The sequence below is a fragment of the Phyllostomus hastatus genome, unplaced genomic scaffold, assembly GCF_019186645.2.
Source record: "Phyllostomus hastatus isolate PE091 unplaced genomic scaffold, TTU_PhHast_1.1 phas_scaffold_55, whole genome shotgun sequence".
NCBI lineage: Eukaryota > Metazoa > Chordata > Mammalia > Chiroptera > Phyllostomidae > Phyllostomus > Phyllostomus hastatus.
In genome coordinates this window covers 8,554,524-8,578,639 of record NW_025334035.1, presented here as the reverse complement: position 1 = coordinate 8,578,639, position 24,116 = coordinate 8,554,524, and the positions used below count along the sequence as shown (strand labels likewise).

General features: G+C 45.6%; 1 protein-coding gene across 3 annotated transcripts in view; it reads right to left on the bottom strand.

Moving 5' to 3' along the window:
* ARHGAP44 (Rho GTPase activating protein 44) overlaps positions 1–24,116 on the bottom strand; it is a 180,952-nt gene that overhangs the window by 18,019 nt on the left and 138,817 nt on the right. For all 3 annotated transcript variants that reach the window (XM_045824053.1, XM_045824054.1, XM_045824055.1), the window contains exons 8-16: positions 20,835–20,903; positions 19,488–19,569; positions 18,891–19,018; positions 14,902–15,013; positions 14,389–14,470; positions 11,717–11,797; positions 9,016–9,129; positions 8,251–8,342; positions 6,246–6,426 (exon numbers count right to left, since the gene is read on the bottom strand). In XM_045824053.1, coding sequence (XP_045680009.1) covers positions 6,246–6,426; positions 8,251–8,342; positions 9,016–9,129; positions 11,717–11,797; positions 14,389–14,470; positions 14,902–15,013; positions 18,891–19,018; positions 19,488–19,569; positions 20,835–20,903 — 941 coding nt within the window. The remainder of the gene's footprint in view (positions 1–6,245; positions 6,427–8,250; positions 8,343–9,015; positions 9,130–11,716; positions 11,798–14,388; positions 14,471–14,901; positions 15,014–18,890; positions 19,019–19,487; positions 19,570–20,834; positions 20,904–24,116) is intronic.

The window sequence follows — 24,116 nt, the reverse complement described above, 5'->3', positions numbered from 1 at the left end:
AGAAGGTTTTAATTTTTGTTCTAGAGATCAGTTACCTTTGGCAAAGGCCAGGAGAAGGGAGAGAAGAAATGGGTTAACCGTCAGATGCAGACCCCAGGAATTTGGGTAGCTCCCCAAATGTCCATCAAAGACTTGGAAGTTCAGAGAGTGTTTAAGGTGCACTTGGAGTACGTGTAGCAGTGGCAGGGACCTCTGGAGTCTCTGTATGGTATCCTCGGTAGCCAAGGTGAGTGACAAGGGACCTAAACACCTGAAGACTTCGTTTACCCCATACTCACACAGAAAGACCAGCATCAGGTAATTTCTAGCTCCTCCAGGGATAATGCCTCTCTTAAATATATGATGACAATGTGTCTTTGCCTCCTCTGTGCAAGTAAAGGCTGGGCTCAGTCTCGCCACACCTCACAGACCTGGTTGCAGCATCTGTGATGGGCGAACCTGGACATTTGGAAGCTGAGGTGGGGCCTGGGCTAAGAACATACCTCTCAAGGGTCCATTTAACTGATCCAAACCCAAAACAAAAGTCAAATCCTCCACTAACATGTGGGATGACTTTCTAGGTCAGCATATCATAGGTTCAGGCCCTACCTGAAATAGGGCAATGGCACCATCTATCCACGGCATACGGTCCCTCCTCCCACTTACAGAAGTGAGTCCCTCAGATCACTAGTTCTGATTGTTTTGTAACAACAGTCTCTACAATCAATAAGTCTGGAACAGGATGCATGCCACAGCCACATTATGAAGACTTGTGGCAATGTAACCAAGGGGTTCTCCTCAAACCCCCAAGTCTTACTGCCCTAGCCAGGTCATCAGGGCAGGAGAAAAGGAGAGAGTAGAGGTGTCTTTGGGAAAGGAACTGTGACAGGGTGCAGAGGACTCATCCTGAATGGCAACAACCCCTCCCACCTACAGAAGGTCTCCCCTACCCTGGGAAGCCTTCTGCAACCTTCTCTTGTCCCCAGCCAGCCCACTGGGCTTTAGTGTATTCTGTGCTTGCACAATTAACTTGATTGCTCATGGGAAAGTGGACAGAGATAAGAACTCTAAGAAGTCATATTGAATACATTACAGAAAATGATTTCAATGTGTTGAGTCATGTATTTCAGCAACTCATTAGATTCCAGATTTCCATCCTCCCCACCGACCCCGTATAACCAACAGTAGAATTAGTATTCCAAACAGTGCCATTCAGATTACCCTTGGACCTTCCAATTAAACATGCCTCTTCCAAGTCACCCATGTTAAGATCTAAATGGTGGGGCCAGACCTGTCCCAGAGCAGCACAGGCCGAGGAGGGGGTCACATGCCCAGCTGAGCTCTCGGGCAGATGGCTGGCTCTGCTCCACTGTCCTCATAGCTTTTCTGGGCTGCTGCCAGTGGGCCCAGGTAGAGGGTCTCTGAGGACCAGCCCGCTTTGGAGCCAGGGAAGGGGTGCAGGCACACAGGTTCCGAGACCGGAAAGAGGAGCTGCATGCTGGTCTTCTACACAGAAAGAGCCAGACTCATCGGATTTCTGTGAACAGACTGCCATCCCATGGGGATTCAAGGGTCTGTGGGCAGCTTCACAGATGCTGCTGGGACTTGTCACCAGTGGGGTTAGGGGAACAAGAGACTAGAAATGAGCACGGGCAGGGGGACAGGTGTGTCAGCCAGCAAGGCAGGTGTAAAGAATATAGGCCAGAGCCAGGAAGTGGCCAACAGGCAGGAATAAACACAGGCAGGTGAGGTGGGGAGGGGGCAGTGGCGGTACTGGCAAGGTCTGCCTGAAATCTGAGGCTGGATGTGGGCCGGGAGTGGGGGCAAGAGGAGTAGGAAGGGGGGATGATAGCCACCGGGAGGGTAGAGATGTAATGTTAGCAAGGACACTTTATCACTGACGTCTTTCCTATTCTTGCATTTGGGCGTCTCCACAGGTCCTTCAAGAATCCCTGTCAAGTTTGTTCAGATGCTGCTAGGGGCACGGCCCGAGAATGCACCCGACAAACACTCAGGGCCCACGAGTCCATCCTGATCCATGGGCAAGAGCAGACATCCTGGCTAACTCTTTCAGGGCCAGTAGGTCTTGCATAAAAAATATCTGATGTAACCATGGACAACACTTCTGCCATTGTCAGAAAAATAGAAGGAATTTGCAAGTTTACTTTCGTTTATTATTTGGGACAAATGATCCAAGAAACAACTATCACTATTCTATAAAACTAACCAAAAAGAAAATACAAACAAGGCATTGAAAATACATGATAAACTGCACCCTACGATTTCAGTGGGAACTGAGGGAAGTGCAGAGAGCACTGGCGTGACCTGTTAATACTGTGTCACTCAATGGCTACAGTAGGAAAGTTTGGAAATGTTTTTAAAAATGGTATTATTGCCAAGTTCTAGAATGGCAACGGTTTTCTTTGATTCAGTGGTCTTCACCCCTGGATGTGCATTAGCATCATCTGGGATGCTTTAACAAGTATCACTGCCTGAATCTTAGCCCAGGCCAGTCAAGTCAGATTGGAGGAATGGGGGGTGGGGGAAGTAGGACATCAGTATTCTTTTTTAAACGTTTGTTCTGGCTACCTTTTGTTGCCTAACAAACAACTCTCAAAACCTGGTTGCTTACTTATCTAGGTCACAACTCCACAGTTTTGGCGGAGTCAGACAGGGACAGCTTGTCTGCGCTACACAGGACTAGCTGAGGTTGCCTGAGTTGGCCTAGAAGACTAAGATGACTCACTCTCGAAGCCTGTAAGTTGGTGCTAGCTGTCAGCTCGGTGCTTGGCTGGGGATGAAGGCTAGGGGTTTCAGTTCCTCTCCAAGGGGCTGCTTGGACTCCCACACAGCAACATAGCTAGGTTCCGAGAGTGAGTGTTCCAAGAGACCTGGCATAAGCTATAAGGTTCATTCTGACCTGGCTTCAGAAGGCACAGAACATCTCTTCTGCTATGTCCTGTTAGCTAAGTGAGTCACGGAGGCCAAATCAGAGTAAAAGGGAGTATAATCAGATGTCAACTCAATGGGAGAAGAATCAAATCCCTGCTGCCATCTTTACCATGGAGCTGTTTGTTGGTGTGTAGCTGTGGAGACACATGGACTGGTTTTTCGTGGCTGCTGTCACAAGTACCACAAAGTTAGTAAACCACAGAAATATATTCTCCCCCAGTTCTGGAGTTCCAAGTCCAAAATCAGTATCACAGGGCCAAAGTCAAGGTGTCAGCAGGGCTGTGTTCCCTCCAGAGGCTTCAGGGGAGAGAATCCTTCCCTTGCCCCTTCCAGCTTTGGAGGCCGTCAGCATTGCTTAGCTTGCGGCCACACTGTCAAATCTCTATTCCATGTGCACATCTTCTTCTCTGTGTGCGCGCGCATGTGTGTGAGAGATCTCTGCTGCCCTCTTATGACTGGTGTGATTGCATTCAGGGTCCACCCTAACAATCCCGCGTTATCGCTGTATTTCAAGATTTTTATTTTAACCACATCTGCAAAGACCATTTTCCCAAATAAGGCAATATTTACAGGTTCCAGGGTTTAAGAACTGATATCTTTGGAGGGGCATTATTCTGCCTACTGCAATCATGAAAAATGTATAAGTGAGCTAATAAACCTGATCCCAGGACTTGCTATAGAAATTCAGTTTCCTGTGTCATTATGAATCAGAAAGGCCGGGAGCTGGGATTGGGGAGAAACTACCTTCAGTGATGTCTTGGACATAACAGCCATCAATCCAGGAAAATGTCATCCATTTTTGTTCCCCAAATTGTCTTTTTTCCCCCTAGGATTTTATTTACCTACTATTAGAGAGAGGGGATGGGAGGAAGAAAGAGAGAAAGATAGAGAAATATCGATGAGAGATACATCGATCTGGCCTGCCACCCAGGCATGTACCCTGACTGGGAATCGAACCAGTGACTTTTGGGTTTGCAGGCCAGCACTCAATCCACTAAGCCACACCAGCCAGGGCCAATTTTTTTTAAAGTAACAGCTTTATTGAAATATAATTAAATATATTCTTTTTTAAACCTGATCAAAAACCTCAATAAAGTTAACTTTGTCGAGTGTTTCAAGTGGTTAGAGATAGTTTGAAAACTTTGAAATGTGTCTCAAAGATTTTAAAAACTCAAAAATTGGGACCAATGTGGAGAATTCCCCTAATATTGCTAATACAGGGACTCAACTGATACAAATTCCTTTTCTCTTGCCCAAAACACCTACCCAAAACTTTAGGTTTGTATTTCCCTTAAAGCTAGTTAGGAACTGATCATCTGCAAGCTCACTGTACCCTAAAACATATGTACTGTACCCCAGACAACTCAGTGAGGCTTATCCTAAGCTGCCAGTATGCTCTCCAAGTAATTAAAAGTTAGGACAAGTTTTAAAATACATAAAATATATTCATTTTGTGCACAACGGTATTTAATGTAGTTCATCTTCTACACCCTTAAAGTGTATGGTGGCACCTTCAGCTTTCAATCAGAACATCGTGCAGAACATTGTGCTATATTATTTACATAGTCCCTGAGCGAGAGACCTTTCTCAGAGAAGAGGCACCTGCCTAAAATACCACCATTTGTGCTTCTCCAGCTGCCTGCTTGCTCTGGGGCCGGCAGACTCTAAGTGCCCCACGAGTCTGCAGTGCAGCTCCCTCAGAGGTCATCTAGATTGCTTTTGGAGGGTGCTGAGGTCAGATGAGGTCTGGGGAGGACACATGAGCACACCTCTGATGCAGAAACAATGGGACCCGCTGAGTGCTCTGTCGCCCAGCCAGGACTGAAGCTGACTCCCAGGGTGTCCTTCTGCTAGAGACACCTCACAGAATGGAGTCGCTTTAACTGAGTTTTACAAACCATTCCAGTGCACTTGCTAGCACTTTCTGTCTCTCTCTCGCTCTGTCACCATCTGTGTCTCTGACTTGCTCCTCATGATGCAAAAATCAGACCCTAAGTGTACTCTTCTTTTTATAGATTTAAAAAATTTTCCCTCTGCTCTCTTCAGTTTCAAAGAATTTCCAGACTTTCTTTCCCCACTAGCTAAAAGAACAACAAACAACAACACAGAGCAGATAAACAACCCTCACTGGCCTCATAGGTCAAGTGTCTGGTGGTCCAGTAACAAGCAGGGACACTGCCCTTGCTGAACCTTCCTCCCTCGTCACAGGATGCAGTGTAGGTCCCCAGTGCCAACTTGCATTCAGAAAAGGAAGAGTCCTGAGTGTTTGACCTTCCCTCTGAATCCTTTAGGCCATACGCATGTCAAACAAATAGCTTTCCGGTCACCTAGTGGTATGAATGGGAAGCTGAAGGTTGCCGCTGCTATACTTTCTGCTGAAGAAATTTCTGATATTCTCATTAGGTGCTTTATGCTCCTGTCTATTTTAAAGCAGCAGTTGCTAAATTTTATGTCACAGTGGTCATTTTTAATTCCTAACCAAAATTTACTCAACTGACTTGCCTGATCAAGCAATGCATGCATTTCTTCTGGAAGACACGCTGGCTGACACCTTCAGCTTGCTGTCCATCAAAAGTCCACTTAGTTCAGATACCATAGCTTATGTTTACCATGAATTGGCTGTGCTTGTTATAAAACCTGTTTATGCTCATTTTACTTACTATGGGATCATAGTAAACAATTACAAAATCTGTAAATTGATTTAACAGGAGTGGGAGAGTTGTTCCCATGTGAGTTCAGTTGAGTGCTTTCAGGAGTCTTGTGACAGCTGCATCAGAGCAGGTGCAGGTGTTAATCACAAAAGACGAGGAAACAAAATCTTACAAATTATAAGGAGTTTACACTCAGATGGCTTTAAGCTTTAGGTTTTCTGTTTTAAACTATACATGACAGGTGCTGTTTAATGTTGCCAAAAAATGCAAATGAACAGGTCTATCACAAAAATAAAACCATTAAAGATTTGAGAATTGGCATTCATAAATTTTGAGTCAAAATAAAGTGTTTATATATATACATGTATATATTATATTTATATATATTAATCCCCCTGTGGACCAATTTTTTTTCTTGTCAGGAGAACTAATCAGCCCCCGATGACAGTGGTCAGCTCAAAAGGCTCCACCTCCAGGGACGCAAGCCGAGAGACTGCCCCCAGGGGCACAGATGAGAGCACAAGACTAGGGAACAGATTAACTGCTGCAAGTGCCCTAACTGCTGCTGCTCAGGGCAGCCTTCCTGGCCATCTTGTGTTTTGTTACACCTCAGCCCTCCCCTTATCCAATCCCCAATGCTGAGAAAGGGATGCCAGCTCATACCCATCCTTTTTGTAAAACTCCAGCATCATGTTGTCTGTTGCAACGCTGAGGGGCCGGCGGACCTGCTCGGGCTGGCGCCGGTCAGCGGGGTCCATATCTGGGGAGGGCATTGAGCTGTAGTTGGCGTTGTGGTTCACGTGCACTGGACTCCCGTAGTTCCCTGTGATGTTGAACTCTATCTCTGTGGGGAAGAAAGAACAGGGTACATGCTCTGTTGGGCTGTCACAGCCTTCCTGGGCAGGACAGAGACGAGCGAGCTGGCCTCTCCTTTGTACTCCACACCCAGAAAATTGTGTTCTTTGGTCCAATGTTTGGTCATCTGCTGATAATTCATCTTAATATAACTTATCACAATAGTAATAGAATAGCCCAACTATCATATTAATATGATGGACATGTAATAAAGCAATTTCCATTTGTGATTAAAAAACAAACTTAATTAAATGGATACAGGGGTGTATTTTCTGAAAAAAGACAAAATCAGCCAGCTCTAACCTCATGGTTAAGAGGGAAACACCAGAGTGTCTTAATCAGATCAGGTGAAAGAGCAATGCCCACTTTCGACACTGCTAATGCTGTTGGAGAAGGGCCAGCCAATGGAATTGGTCAAGACAAGAAAACAAGAGGCAGTGTTATTACTTATAAATAATAATGTCTTCCTGGACAACTGAAAAGGGTTAGACCTGGAGACTTCACTCAGGCCACAAAGGCTACTGGCTATTGGATGGATCTGTGGAAATACTCATCCCTTCCTTTCCTACTAATAATCTGTTCATCTGCAATGGCAATGAACTAGCTTGTCCACAGAATGTGCAAAATTAACTGTACCTTCAACTCCTTTCTCCTTCATTTCTTTATCCTGATTTCTTACCCTCACCCGACCTTGTGTCTTTTATTAGAACTCTCATGAGAGCAGAAGTTAGGAGCTTTCACAGTCAAAACACATGGCATGAAATAAAGGCAATCAATCTTAATGTATTAGAGCAGCACTATTGATTACTTTTGATAGGCAGAGCACAGAAACATTAACATTAAATGCCCTTAATGTTTACTAAACATAAAGTAGGATACCCCTTTTTTAGAAGGGAACACAGAATTTGGTGTAACAACTGCTGTCTCTTCAAAACCGGTACCACTGAGTCATATGCTTGTGCAATGGTGTTCCCATGGCTAAGAGAACATTTATGAACGTCCATCTGAGGTAGCTGCCTCTAAAGTCTAATTTCAAACCAAGTACAAAAAAAGTTCTCATCACCTGTGAGCTCCACCTTTACATGCTGAGAGAAGCTCAGAGGACACAGGTGAGAATGACAAAGGATGGTGCCCAGGTGATCCACAGCTCTGGACAGAAGTTCCCTTCATCACTGATTTAGCCTCCCTCTGCAGCTAGGAAGCAGAGGATGTCTCTTTCCTTTCTGTGCCAGCATTTCAAGGTGCATGGATTTAAAGAAACTATGGTGTGGCTGTTAGACTCATCACATCCATGGATGTGGCCAGCTAGTGTAGGCTGTGGATGTCCTCAGGTCAGAGAGAAGGAAACTGCCATGACCCTGCTCATACCTGAGTGCGTGAATGCGTATGCGTATGTGTGTGTGTGTGTGTGTGTGTGTGTGTGTGCGCGCGCGTGTGTGTAGATGGATTAAAAACAAACAGGATGCCCTGGCCGGTGTCACTCAATTGGTTGGGTGTTGTCCTGAAAACCGAAAAGGTTGCCAGTTCAATTCCCAGCCAAGGAACAAGCTTGGGTTGTGGGTTTGCTCCCCAGCCGGGGCGTGTTAGGAAGGAAGCCAACTGATGTTTCTCTCTTATATCCATGTTTCTCTCCCTCTTTCCCTCTCTCTAAAATAAATAAATAAAAATGTTTTAAAAAATAAAATGTTATTTCTAAAAAACAAACAAAAAAACAAGACAAACACCTTTTGGCAGTGGGACTATGTTTCAGAGGTGCAGAACTCACAGCGATGCCTTCCCAGCCACCCTCACCCCAATAGATGCCACCACGTACCCCCAGGGAAGAACCAGTCTGCGTGCTGGATGATGGGCTCGATGATCCCAACAATCTGCAGGGAAACGGTGGTCATCATCTCTGTGATGTTCCTGCAGGCCCAGAGCAGAGGAGTGCAGCATTGAGTCAAGGTCGAGGCACCGGCACCACAGTGCGGGAAGGCGCCCTGGCCTGGGAGCCTGCAGACCTAGTTCTGAGAGCAGGCTTTCTCTTGGGAAGAAGAGGTTCACCTTCCTGAACTCCTTGTCCCCATCTACAGAATGAAGGCAACCACAGAAGTCCTCCTTACAGGAGACATGCAAGGATATGAGTCAGGAAATGAGGAAGTTACACAAATCGGCAGGCACAAGGCACATTTCTACGGGAGGCATGATTCTCCTCACGGCCAGTCTCATCCTCTTTCTGACTGTTCTTTCTTTCGAGACAGCCCTCTGCCCCTCTGGATCCTGACACTGGAATGTGTGCTCTTCATGGAGTGTGAGGACAGCCTGAAAGAGCTCACCCTGCCTAGTCCACCGTGCCCCCACCCTCCCATCCTGGCACTGCCTTAGATTAGCTCAGAGAAGACCCTCCCAGCAGACCTGAAGCTCTAAGATCATCAGGGGAAAGATCTGCAGAATTCTGGGCCTCCTCCTGAGCCTAAGAAGGGAGCAAGCCACAAAAGATATAAGACTGGAGAAGGAAATGAGTGTGGTGGCTCTCTGGGCCCTGGCCATCCCTTCCCTGACCCATGGTACCCATGTGCTTGTGCCTCTCTGTACTCACCCCTCTGCTTGTGGCCATAGGAGGTTGGGTCCTAACACAATTGCCATGTTACTGGGAGTCATCTTGTTTACATCTTGATATTCTGACAACTTCGATAAAAATTTGATCAAGTATCTGAAAGGAAGTTAGAAGGGCCTGTTTTAACTGAGCATGCAACAGCAGCCATGTTCCCCAAGCCTGGGTAGAAACTTCTCTCTTGTAGCATATCTTACTGACAATGAGACTCACACATTTTGCAATGTGATGAAAACGTATCATGTGTCAGGACACAGAAATGCTCCAAAAACAGACAAAGTCAGATCTCACTCTGTTCAATGTTAACATCTGGCCAGAAAAATTCTCCATCCTTCTTTTGGACTTAGTGCAAAATGACCTAAAGTTCCTTCTTTATTTCAAACCTCTGTCACCTCCCATCTTCCCTGTGTGCAGAAATGAGAAGCAAAACATCTAGGTGTCATTGGGCAGGAGGTTTACCTGCTAGGAGGGGTATCTCCTTATCCCTTCAGAGCCCCCCTCAGTGGGGCTTTCTGGAGAGATCCAAGGAAGGAAAAACTAATGACTTAGCATATGACCCTGCAATTCCACTCCTAGGGATACACCCAAGAAAAGTAGGTCCCCACAAACTTGCAGCATTACTCGTGATAGTCAAAAAGTGAAGACCACTCAGATGTCCATCGGGGATGGACGCATAAATAAAATGTGGCCCATCCACACAATGGAATATTATTCAGACATGAGGAGGAATGAAGCTCTGACACAAGCTACCACATGGGTGAGCCTTGAAGCATCATGCTGAGAAGCAGAAGACCACGTGTTGTATGACTGCATTCCCATGAAATATCTAGCACAGGGAATCTATGGCGACAGAGACAGGACGTGCATGAGTGGCTGCCAGGGGCTGGGCTGAATGAAGAGTGACTGTTCATGGGGAAAGGGTTTCTTTCTGAAGCAGTGAAAATCTTTTAAAATTAGTGCTGATGGTCATATAACTCTACAATTATACAAAACCTCCACACAAAATCGTATACTTTAAAAGGGTACAATGGTATGTGCATTATATTTCAATAAAGCTATTATTAAAATGAATTAAAAAGAACTAGTGCAGAAGCTATTCACAAAACAAGCACAAAAATAGCTCTGGCAAATCACACCAAAAACCTGCCAGGCTCTGACAAGCACCTTCAGGGCACACGCTTTCTCCTGGACTCTCAGCTACACAGGGCAGCGATCACCTTCCGTAAGCCAGCAGGAAGTCCACAGGCTTAGGGTCTGACCACGGAGTCCCCAAGCTGGGTCTGTGCTAACTCCACCCACAGCCTCTCCTGACCACGTCTCCCTCTCCAAGAGGCAACATGCACCTGGGCCAGAATGTGGTACCTCAGCTGAGGACAGTTGAGCTGCAGCTGCCCAGTGTCCTGGGCTATAATAGTCAGCAATACTCGATGTGTGTTATATCGGTCTGATTCTTGCTCTTGAGAGTTTTAAAAAATTGTGGTAAATATGTACACATCACCATTTTAACCATTTTTAAATATACAGATCAGTATCATTAACTACTTTCACACTTTTAAGCAACTATCACCGCTATCCATCTCCAGAACATTTCAACTAAAATTCTACCCATTCATTGATACCCTCCTATCTCCAACTCCACCCCCACCAGCCCCTGGAAACCACCGTTCTACTTTCTGTCTCTAGGCGGAAGACTATTCTAGGTGCCTCACGGGAGTGACTGGCTTTTATCACTCAGCATAATGTCCTAAGGTACATCCACACTGTAGCATGTGTCATCATTTCCTTCCCTTTTCAGGCTGAATATTGCATTGCATGTGCATTTTGTTGATCCACTTATCCACTGAGGGACACTTGGGTTGTTTGCTCCTCTTGGCTACTGTGGATAATGCTGCTACAAACGTGGGTGTACAAATATCAAGCCTTTGCTTTCTAATATTGTGGCTACAGAGCCAGATGTGGAATTGCTGGGTCAAGTGGTAATTCTATGTTTAATTTTTTGAGGATCTGCCTTACCACCCCACTTGGGATTTTTTACAGGAAAACAGAAAGAATCAGGCAGATGGCAGCAGCAGCTGAAGCTGAAAATCTGTATCTTAAGAAACAGTGAGAAGAGGTGTGGGGCCAGGAGCAGCGCCGGCGAGGCACGGTGGTGAGGAAGCAGAGGGTGTGAAGGGGCAGATGCCAGGGAGAGGAGAGATCTGCACAGGAGCAGGCAGGAAAATCTCGTGTGGTGGCAAGAAAAGTGAGAGACAGACGTGTTTAAAATAGCTGGTGAACGGTGGAGCACCAGAGAATATTCTCCCGGTGGACCCGCTCAAGGACACACAAACCAACTCCAGCTCCAGGTTTGGTTAGCTTTTCCAGGTGTCCACGAATAACTATCTTTGCAATAAATCCCCAATGTCTTGAAAAAACTTGAACTATCCTTTGCTTTTTGCAAATCAAAGACCTTAACTGAATTAGCCAATGTCTAGCTAGGCAAAGTCCAGTCATCTACTATGTTTCCTCATCTGTAAAATGGTAATTAACAATTTCACAGGGTCTGAGGTTGCAAAGAGACCATGCATGTTAATAATGCTTTGGACACCATAAAATTCAGTGCATGCTAGTGACCATGACCTTTATCCAGGAAAATGTGTCTCTGGGGCTTGAAGAACAGACCCACGTGCCTCCAGTGTCCCCTTACCGGATGTTGTTGTGATTGGCCTTGGGCAATTTTTCACAAGCATTCCACAGAGCCTGAAGCCTCTTGTCTTGCTCCTGGATGCTGGGGAATGAACAGGAAAAGCCACTGGTTGAGGATGACTCAATGAAGCCTCACCAGCAGTCATATTAACCATCACTGTAATGTTTGAGAATAAGGAGATAACCACGTGACTGACCATGCCAACAAGCTATTATTATTCAAATGTTTGATTACTCTTACCTTCCCCTGCTATTATCCTCTGCTATTTTAATAAAACTTCCTCTGCCCATGTCACATATCCCAAGGTCGTAGTTGGGAGCGGATGGGCGATCTGTGCTCTGGAGTGAGCAGGGCCATGGTGTCATCAGGAGGGTGATTCTGGCACAGAACCAGGATACGTGGCACCAGGCAGGGCACACACACCCTTCAGGGGCCAAAAAAAGGCCTTGCGTTTCCCTGGTTCCAGGACACTGAGCTCTGAGGCTTCAGGATCATTATTTCCCATTTCCTGTTGGAGACCCACGTTTACCAATGAGGGGGAGGATGTCCCTCAGGGAGATCTTGAAGCAGTGGGTCATCATCCCCTTGTCTAGCTTTATATCACCAAGATCGCTGAGACACTCAGTGACTAAAAGGGACAGTTCCCGTCAGAGGTCACGTTCTCACTTGTCTCCATCCCCAGGAGCACAGTGGTAGTTCACCCGCCCTCACACCATGGTGGCATCTTGCTGTCCAGTTCAACAACCGTTATTTAATGGACATTCAGTCAATCCCTCCGAGTCAGTAAATTTTATAGATGAAAATCTGATCTTTCAAGACATGACTCAGAGATGTGTAATTCCCATAAAGAAAAGATTCTCCACTATACAAAAAGATCTGTTTTAAGGGTTTCTTTATTGATAAGCCATCTGAGAATTTTTAAAAAATTACCCATAGGATTACAGTTTTTAAGATTTTTTCATGAAAATCTACATCAAGGCTGACATGTGAGGAAGGCCAAAGCCCCAGAAAACCGACCCGGAAAGCCCCGCTGAGGGAGGCGCCAGCTCTGACCTCAGCCCGGGGCCTGGGCAGGCAGTGGCCACCACCCACACGCAGGCTCCAGAGGGCCCCCTGCAGATCTCGGCCATGTGAGAAAAACCTCTTCCCTCCCTTCAGCCTGAGGGAGTAGGGAGTATTCGCCAGGGGAACTTCTGCTAGGCAATGGACGGGAAAACCAAACCTACCACTAGAAATGGAAAGGTCACAGCTCATATTTGTCAAGTAGTCAAATCTGGCCAAAGTCTGGCCAAGAAGGCTTTTCTGTCTGGAGGCCAAGGAGACTCAGCTCTATCCTGGCTGTGATCCTGGGCCAATGATTTAATCTCTGGGAGCCTCACTGTCCTCATTATAAAGGGGATTAATAAGAGAACTTGCTCTGTAGCATCCATGTGAGTGAATTAAAGGAGAATCATACAAAGCACTTGCTCATGATCAATGTCGGCCTTTGCAGCCCCCGCAGTTGTCTCCACTCCCATGTCTGCCAGCAGCTAGGGTGTCCCTGGTGACACAGAGCCCCATCTGCTGTCCTGCTCCTCAATCCTTTCTAAGGTAGAGGGGCAGATGCTGCAAAGACCTTGCATTCAATACAACCCAGCAAACACACACTGAGCACTTCCTGTGTATCGGCACTGTCCTGAGGGTTGGGAAGCCGTGGTCAACGAGGAGGGCACTCTCAAGGCTCCCAGTGTGATTGTGACCCAGACACAGCTGTGAGCCAGGCAGTCAGAATGAACAGGAGGGATGGGACCCATCAAGACTGCTGGCCACTTTACCTCGGCTTGTCAGGGATGAGGTTACATTTAAGGTGGGGCCAAAATAACCAGAAGCAGCTCTGGGGCAAACATTCAGGGGCCAGAGCAAAGGTGAAGGCTTGTCCACCCTGTCCTATGACTGACTGGAGCTTCAGTCCTTCCTGCATCCTCTGCCAGGCGTCTCTGGGCTAGCCTGAGTCTCCACTCTGCAACTCCTCCACGGAAGCACTAATTGACGTGGCTCGCCTGCTCATGCCCTTTTCGTTACTGGCCGCCTTGCACTGTCCTGGAAATCCCTAGCTGTTGTTCTGCTGCTCCCCTGGCTCCCCCTACAGCTCCTGGATGCCCCTTCCATTTGGAGCCAGCCAGGCACTGTGTGTTTGCCCAACTGGTAATCCCATTAGGCTTAGCGTGGCTCTTCAGTGAGATTCAACTTCACCAAAGGTCAATGGCTATCAACCTAACAGCCTTGGGAGTTTTGAAACAAGGAGTCCAGGCCAATTAAATCAGAATCTCTGGGAAGAAGGTCCAGGCATTGATATCTTTTCAAAGCTTCCCAGGAGACTGATGTACACAGAGGACTAGAAGCAGCTGTGCTGCAGAGTATGTCACAGTGTAGATATACCATAGCTTATTTAGCCACGCCCACATCCCCATTTGCTTTTGCCTGGAATAGCAAATAGCAAAAAGCAGTAAAGCTGCAGTCCACATTTTTGTATATGCCTCTTTGGGCACGTGTATAAGCATGACACATGTTTCTGCCTGCTAGATACCAAGAAACAGAGTTGCCAGATCACAGGTTATATGCTTTCATAATTTCAATACATACTTCCAAATAAACTCCAACCCACAAGATACTCCAAAATGTGGTGTACTCACTTGGAAGCCTGAATCCACTCGTCATAGAGTTCAAAGGTCATAAGAGGTTCTGGTAACTCTCGGAGGTAAGATTTCAAAGCTCCTGGGCACGAACACAATATCAGCCGTGAGCCACTTTGACATGGCAGAGACAGGTTTCCCGAGCCAGCATCACCCTGTGGGCCACGTCTAGGATGGGCCCACTGACCCAGACAACAAAATCAAATGGTGGCTCCCATGTGAATGGATCCGAGGCTCTGGCATGGCAACGGGACCTGGGCGGACAACCACACTGGCCTCTAGCCTTATTTCCCACCTTTATCTCATCTTCCATTGGCACATTGGGGAGACCTTCTCCCAAGGAGTCATAGCAACCAGGCCCAACACTGGGCCCTGAGTGGACACATCTAAAACCTGTCAGGAAGCCACGGGCTCAAGTGTCTGACATGTAGCCACACATCCTCCATGCTTGCCCCTTCCCTGGGAGCCTCTATGGTACAAGGGACACCGTGCTAAGAGGTTGGGGGTACCCACCTGCAATTGCATGGGGGTCTGCAGAGTATTCCTGCACATCCACCACACAGCAGTCGAGGGCAGCTTTCAGCTTCTTCAGCTTGGAGGCGGATGGGGCTACTCGGAAGAGTCCCTACCAAGAGGACAGAGGGTCAGTGGACAGCCCTGTAACTCAAAGGCACAAAAGCAAACCCAACAAAGTCAGGAAACCTGTCCACTCCTTTCCTCCGAATTCTCCCAGAGGCACCTTCCCAGCCTCACTTTTCAACAGTGTAGCTGTTTGTTTGCCAAATGCTCTGGTAGAGCAGGGACTGGGCCTCCCCCACTGTTGTGTCCCCAGGGCTTCGTAGGGGTGACTCATTGTTCTGTCATCTCAGTAGGAGTAAAAAAAGTAAAACCCGGACACTCAGATTTCTTGTTCTTGTATATTTAAAGTACATTTTAGAGGAGACTTTGACTGAGACCTGGTTAAATTTGGAGGGGGAGTCCAGGAACTTCCATGTGAAAAGATCTCCAGGGTGTGTGTTTGTGTGTTGGGAGGGACCGGGCCATAAGCCCCCTATGAGCCTCAGGGTAGGGCAGACAGGGTGCTTGCTTGTGAGGGATGCCTCCTTCGGCCCATCCCTGTTCTGTTCTTAGAGTCCCTCTTGAGACACTGTTGTCTTTTCCAAGTGAACTGCTCCACCTTGTAGAATGAAAGTAAACTGTGAAGAGACAGAGAAGCAGCAGACAGGGGTGTGTGCAGAGGTGACAGATGCAGGTTAGAGCTGGAGAGGAATGCCCAACTGAGACAGGGAAGTTTTCATGAGTGGAAGATCTACTGGTTTCTGTTTCACCTCCTTAGCTCCTTGCATTCGGTGATGCGACCCACAGGCCGAGAAACAGGCTGGCAGAACACCCCTTGTTCCTTTAACCATTGACAGCTATTCAGCTTCTCAAGTTCCTCTAGAAGAAGATGTTCCTGGTCTGAGTTCTGGGCCTGCTAAGATTGTAACTCCCTTCTCAGCACGGGGTGTCTCAGACAAAGAGATTCCAAAGCTCTCTGGCAAATATGTGAGGAAGCTCCCGAACCATGTTTGGATTAGTGTGCAAGCACAGCTGCTATGACGAAGAGAGCAAGTGACGGTGCACACGAAGGAGAGGGCTGGATCCTCACAAACACATGCCATAGCTGTGAAGGAAGGGCAATGGTGTTTGGTGATGGACAACACCAAAGAGAAGGGAGCAGAGTCGTCACACAAGAGCTTCAGAGTTCTGACTATGTAGCTGAGAAGACTGCTCCAGTGAGAGACACAGAAAAACCAGAAGGAGATTGTGACTGTTCACATGGCCAGTGGGTCCAGGTTTGGGGGTGTTAGAGAAAAACCCCATGGAAATGCTGAAGAAATGGCAGTGAACATGGGAGTGGGGCCCAGGGAAGGGGTGAGGACCCAGGATGCTCACTGAGGTTGAAGCAAAGGTCCAGGAGAGGATGGTGACACTCAGGAAAAGATTAGAGACAGTAGAGGGCAGGGCTGGGCAGTGCTGAATGGGTCATCGCAATGTCACCGATAAGGGCAAGGGGCACGAGGGAGCACAGTGGGTGCTGATTTCAAGGGTGGCTCCAGCAGTAACATCGCAGGCGGCCAAGTGGCGAAGGAAGCCAGGCTGAGGCCTGGGACTGGGCAACCTGGGGGTCCCCGGGGTTGACAGGGCAGGTTTAGTCTGGTGATGGGAGCAGAAGTGGCTGTGCCAGAGACAGAGGAGTGAGCAGCGCTACGGGTGCACAACCAGAAACGCTGTGAGTTACCTGAAGACTTAGGTAGTACAAAAACCAAAATCCAACTGGTCGGGGAAGGGGTATGAGGCTGTGGTTTAGCTGAAAGAAGACCTCTTTGTAGGCTAGGGGAAACCTGAGTATATTGGTTACTACAGATGCAAAGTAGGGAAAAGTGCAAGGGGGAGCAAGAAGGTCTGGCGGGTGGCGGAAGGGCCGGAAGAATCCGGAGACAAGATGGGAGATGCCACACCATCTGATGCCTGTTCTTCAAAAACTAGTTTGCACTGAGTAGAAATTCTAAGATATTGATCAATTCGTTTTACTTGTATGTAATAATGTTCTAGTTCTATTTAAAAACATTCCTTATTTTCTTGAGAAACTTGCTGAAGTATTATAGATGCAATGATATAATGTCTAGGATTGGCTTCAAAATCTCCGAAGCAGAGGTGGGGCAGGAAATGGAGGTGTGGATGAAACAGGACCAACCATATGCTAGGTGATGAAGCTGGTTATCTTATCTTTAAGTGTCTTTTTCCATAATTCATAAAAAATGATGGGGAAAGAAAAGGCCCAGTTTACCTCCCTCTATCAAATCATCCCTCAGGCATTGTAAACTTCTTTCCCTCTTGTGATTGATAGCGCAATTTGGTGAAAATGCCTGGCACCAAAATATGGTAAGAAAGACCTATTCTCATCTGTTGGAACAGCCCTATCCAGAGCAGGCCTGACACAGGCACGCAGCCAACATGCATCAGAACCTGAACTGGCTTCCTTCTCTTCGGAAGTCCTCCCAGTTTGCCCCAGGTGACCAGGTGCTGACTTAAAGACTATTTTGGATTAATCAGATTAATTAACTAATTAATCCAAATTAATAAATGGGATGCTCACCTTCTCCAATAAGCTTATAAGCCCCCATTTGACTCTTTTATACTTTGCTGAGTAATAAATGCATAGCAGGCCCTACTTAAGTATTGATCCGCTGATCAGATCAAAGGAAGATGGTGTGACGATTTTAAAACAGCCAATAAAAGAAACCAAAGAAAGTTCTAGCTCTCAGGAAAGATTTACACAGTAATAAAAACAACCGCCACTCATTTCTCGTAGACCTTTTATACATGTGGCCCTTAAGAACTATTTTCTAATGTTGCTATCAATCATATTTTCAGGATCTCTATAAAAGAGTTATGATCAAAAAGGTTAAAAGGTCCATTTTTTATTTTTATGAATTTATTGAAGTGACATTGGTAAACAAATTATATACATTTCAGGGGTACAATTCTATTAAGACATCATCTGTATATTGTATTGTGTTAACCACCCCAAGTCCCTCCTTCCATCACCTTTTATTCCTCTTTACCCTCCTCCACCTCCACAAACTCCCTTCCCTCTAATAATCACCACACTGTTGTCTCTGATTTTGCTTTGCTGTTTTGCTTAATCTCTCACATTTTTCACCCAGCTCCCCACCCCCATTCCCTCTGAGAGCTCTCAGTCTGTTCTTTGTATCTACGAATCTGTTTGTTTAGTTCTTTTGGTTCCACAGGAGTGCAATCACATGGTACTTGTCTCTGTCTGACTGGCTTATTTCACTTAGTATAATGCCCTCCAAATCCATTCATGCTGTTGCAAAGGGTAAGATTTCCTTCTTTTTATGGCTGAGTAGTATTCCATTGTGCAAATGTACCACAGCTGTTTTATCCACTCATCTACTGATGGGCACTTAGGCTGCTTCCAAATCTTGACTATTGTAAATAATGCTGCAATGAACATAGCAGTGTATGTATTCTAAAAGTTCTATTTTTAAAATCAGAGAACCTTTGAAGGAGGAGGAGGAAAAGGAAGAGGAAGCAGTAGTAGATTGCCAAAATAATTTTAAACATGAAGAAAGAATGGCCAGAGTATGGCTCTAAGTTTGCCATGGCCAGCAGTACCAGTCTCCCCATAAAGTGAAGGTTCATAGGAGAGAGCAGGACCCATTTGTGTTCTGTAGGAGAGGAGGTTGTACCCCATCTTACCATGGTTAGATTTGTAGGAGCCACAGTGGGGATGGCAACAGGGGTGAAGATCTTGTGGTCTGTGCCTTATGGAAGAGGACACCTGCTTGGGGTCCTGCTTGGGGTAGGGCCTGGCTATGCCCACACCCACCTCCTCCTGCATCCTGCACTCCAGCGGCATTGTCACACATGCCTCAGACCCACCTCCCCTGGCATCCCACACTCCAGAAGCATCATGTCATACACCCCAGACCCACCTCCTCCTGCATCCCGCACTCCAGCAGCATGGTCACACATGCCTCGATAGGGAAGGCGATCTCCCGGCCGCTGATGGTGAGGTGTTCCTCCAGGGGCTTCCCAAAGGAAGGCTTCTCCACCCAGGCCTCTGATCGGGAGGAGCAAGGAGGGAGTCAATGGAAAGGATTATGAAGGTCACTCATAACCCTTGCTGGAGTATGTCATGTCATACAGATTATTCTAAGACTACGAAATACATGGAAGCCCAGTGGAGTCTCCATTCCCATGTTTTGGGGAGGACTAAGAGGTCTGTGTAGGGCAGAGGCTAACCAGCTGTGTCAAGAGCTGCTGGATTTCATGTAACACACACTTGCATACACATCTGTGCGCACACACCTCCCCTGACTCATCCCCTTAGGGAACGGTATGTTTGAGTGGGCTCTGCTTCACTGCAGCTGAATCAAGGCACCAGCTGGTGAAGTCCAAGCTGCTCATGCAAATGTGACCCCTGGGGACACATAAGGATGGATAAAAACATGGGGCACTGGTGGGATCTGGGAAGGCAGGCAGACTGTCTCCAACCTTCCCCAACCAAGGAGGGTAACAAGGAGGGTTACCTTGTTGTGCTTTTATCTGAGGCAGCACCGCCTGCAAGAGTGTCAGTGACTTCCTGTGGTATTCAGCTTGTACTTCTATTAGCTGAGAAAACACAAGAGCAAGCATTAGTTCTTGTCAAGGGTTGGAGACACAGGCTGCTGTGCCACGTGGAGTGCTCTGCACAGAGCAGTTGCCCTGCTTCCTCTGTAGTCTCTGCAGCAACAGTCACAGATGGGGGTTTGGGAGGCAGGAGAACCATGAGGGGTTACAGGGGCTGCCCCACAGCTGGGGCCTGACTTAGAGAGCTTGCCTTTGCTGCCATTCTACCTTGCTAAGCACCCTATCAAAGCAAAAAGTAAAAGAGAAGTGAATCAATAGGAAAATATATATGAAAAACACATTTATAAATCTGTATGCCTACAGGAGCCAAATGCTATTAGCCTGTACATCCATGTACGTACGTACACACACACACACACACACACACACACACACACACACACACATCTTGTTTTCTGCAAAGTGGGTTTAAGATATAACTGGTCAAAAAACTTGCAACGAGATCTACAATTCTCTTCAAGTACTTCAAGTACCTTGGGAGGCAAAACTGCTTTAGTTAAAATAATACAGCTCAAAGAACAGATTCCTTCAAGATGTTCTATTTTTCCCATCCCACTACCACAAAATCTGCTGAAATGCTGACAAGGGCAGGTGAAATCCGAGAACAACGGTTACTTCGTTCATTTTCTGAACCCCTCCTCCACCCTCACAGATTGGCCATGGATGAGGGAAGGGGGATGAGTCACTGTTTAAAGGCTTGGCATGGAGGGTAGATACTGTCATCTCCAAGTAAAACAAAAATAATTTTTAAAAATTAGAATATTGAAATAAACAATTAGGCAGCCTAATAATGTTTGGAATGCTAATAATTTCATTAGTTTTAACAACTCTAAAATTGGATATTACCTTCACAAATAAAGCCAATGAAATATACTTAGAGATATACCACTAGTTTCAAATAAACTTTCTGAGTTGGAAGGAATGCATATCACTCCTTTTTTAGGGTAGAAGAAACTCCCCCAAATTTCTGGTCCTTTGGTGAAAGTGTTGGAAGATTGCTAATAGTGGACAGCTTTTCTACATACTTATCAAAGCATTGTCAACAATGCTTTTCAGGATTTCTCCTCCTTTTCTTCTGTCTTCTTCCTTCCTTGTCATCCCATCACTTCCCTATTTTTAATTTGTGTTTTTCTCAGCTCAGACGCAGTCTTCCCTGTGGCATGCTCAAGTCGTGTGCACACTCCTTGCTGCCTGCCCCACAATCTCGCAAACAGGCTTTGAGTTGTTTCATCTTCGTGGACACTTACTGTTTGAAAGTAGTTTGCATAGTCAATTTCTTTGGCCACAAAACTGTACATGTCCGCTGAGAGCTGGTCCTGTGGAAGGTAAAAGACAACTTCACAAAATACATTGTAAAGACAGCAGAGATGGCTAATGCATGGGCCTCAACATCAGAAAAGAAAGAACCTTAATCATTTTCAATCTCTTTCTAAATAAAACCCTCAATGTACATATTCTGCCATGGACATTTCCATGTTTCCCAGCCATGGCTCTAGAGATCGAGTGGGCGTGAGAAGAACACCGGTGCCAGTGGTTCCTCAGGGATTCCAGCACATGGGCCTGGTCTAGAGTTAGGGAAGCCTGTGTGGGGGACTGATGTGCAGATTACTGCCACACACCTCTGCAGCCTATTCGCCTCTGTACAGAGCCCTCCAAATACAAACTGCGCTTGCGCTCTCTTCATGCTCTCATTCTCTCTCTTTGATCATTCTACTGCTTTGTTGTCTTTCATTCCCAATACTGATAGGCTGATAACAAGCCTATGCAGGAGACAGCAACAAACCAATTTCGAGAAAGTTGGATACAACAGGTGGGCAGGAAAAGGGCTGCTGATTCAGAACACATCAAAACCTAGGCGCACCCAACTTCACACACAAACCTCATAGTGTTGAGTCCTGTGCTTTCCAGTTGTCCATGTGATGGGGACAATGGCCCACTGCTGGGTCTGAATCTGGAATGTGTTTGCCTCAGCGAACAATCTTCAGTTCCACAGAAACATCCATAGCAAGGTACAATAAAAGTTCATTCTGAGCAGGATGCAGACTCTGTCACTAACCATGTCTTTGAGCACATCACATGTCTGGACTTGTTTGCACAAGTCCTATGATTTCTCCAGTTTCTCCTTGTTGGGTTGCCTCAGATAGGAGGTGTTTAGAAGAAATGCTAAGCTGAGAAGAGAAGAGTCTATACTGTCCTGTTTGAGGTAAACGTGACACCAGCACAAGAGAGATGATCCAGATACCAAATGAATTAAAGCAGGCAACCACACACTTCAGAAAGAGCCTGTTTCATGGACCCTGAGCTCCTCAGCTGCCAGTGCAACCCATTCTCAGTGAGACCACTAGAATGTGAGGGGTGATCTGTTTTCTTCGCGTCTCCTGGTCGGCCAGCCTTTGTGGAGAGCATCCTTCAAGGGCTCTTGTACATGAGGCCACAGAGGTAAGGCACAGAGCTAAAGGGGAAGGCTGCTCTCTGGAGAGCTTTAAACACAGATTAGTTCATGCTAGCCTTGGTCCAGTGTCAGGGAACGAAGAAAGGGGAAACAATGAATTAACATACACTGAGAACAGTCTAGGTACCAGGCACAATGTCATGTGAAATTCTCATCTCTCTTAGGTGTTGAATTTCTAGTTTCAGATGAGTAGCTGCCAAGACTTCAAGGATCTTATCTGTCTGTCCTCCACAGTCTCAAAAGTGCTTCTGATAGTCAGGGTTTAGCAACTATTTGCTGTAAGAATAAGGGAAGAAATGGAGACTCAGCAGTGGTAATGGTCCCTGAAAACAGAATGGACTCTAAACCCACCCACCTCAGCTCCCTTTCAGCACAGCATCTCTACAACTACTGCTGTTGCAGGCTGCCCAGCCTGTGAAAGGCTCACCAGAACATTGACCTGTCTGCCATCCCCACATCAGCACTGCTCAGGACACATCTGTCACCAGCAGGGCAGTCATAAGGGACATACTTCAAGTCAGAGAAAATCAAAGAGCCGAAGCATAAAAATGGCTCTGCAGAGAGAGGAGAGGAAGAGACCCCACAAAGGACTAAGTGCCCCATCAGATACATCTTCGATGGCTCAGCACCGAACTTCACCAACAGGTGATTTTAGAGAAGTCAGAACACCTGTGTGCGCTCTCAGAAACATAAAGACATTTAAAGGTACAGTTAGATTACTGCCTTACTAAGTAAGCAGTATGGACTCTGAATACACCACAATGTGAGAAAAGGGTGAAAACTACAAATAAAATTTACCTAATCATCAGTGAATTTTCTTTATAAAGGAAAAAAAGACTTTCATCAATAATCACCAGTTAAATGTGTATAAAAAGTCACTTGTGTTCTGATTTTGCAACAAATCCACATTTGGAAAAATACAAAGTAAAAAACCACATTCTCCTATAACTCCAACAGCAAAAATAATGGCTATGAGCTCAGCAATTTGCTGATGTTTGCTAAGTTGGCAGGTTTTACATGATTACTAGGCTTACAGAGTATGGGACAGAATGCTTTGTAGCACATTTACCCCTAGATAAACATGTTTTATAATGGACATGATATTTAACAAATGGATGGTGTTTCTATTGTTGGATATTGTGTTCTTAATTTTTTACATTATAATGACATTTGAATAAACATCTGTTCATACAGATTTGTACCCATCTCTTGATTATTTCCTTAGGATAAATTCTGCGATTAAAATGAATCCTGATTATATAATTACTTATAGTTAAACTTAGAAATATTAGAAAGATAATAATAAGTTGGGACATCAGAAAAAAACATTTATATTATGAGCATTGATCCATAAGTATTTTGTTTAGTTGTTTTCTACAGTAACCTTTTAATTCTTATTAATCACAATCAAATTTAAAGAGAAAAAAGTATGTTCTTACTTTGTATTTTGTTTTATCAAGAGGTTGGCTTTCTTCTAAATGCATTGCCTGTCTGTGTCTCCCCCTGTCATTCCTTGCGGGCATCAGGCCCTCATGCGGAGTCTCCACCTAGATCTTATTTACAAGATTTGTAAGAATTCTTTGGTTTGATGAGATCAATGGCTTTATCAGTAGGTAATGTTTTCCCCATTTTTCCATTTATCTTTTCATACTAATTATAGCACATTTTGGTCCTGCCCTTTTTTTAATAGCTTTTCCATGTGGTAGTATCTATTGTATTTTTCCCTTTATGATTTCCTCCTTTGCTAATCTGCTTAGGGCATATCAACCAACAGTATAAATATCCATATATGTGTGCAGTAGAGAATATGACATTTAAATCTTTAATACATGTGGAATTTATTTTGGTACTTGTACCAGATACAGAATTTTTTTTTAAAGAGCTAACCAAATGTCTCAAAATCGTTAATGAATAAAATAGATTGTCCCTATAGATTGGAAATGTCATAGATATAAAACTTCTTACATACTTGGACTTTCTATTGATTGGGATATCTTTTTTTTCCACTGTTCTATTTATTTTTTAAAATAGTATCTAAATTTTAATTAAGTAACTTCATAATATATCATAAAAGACA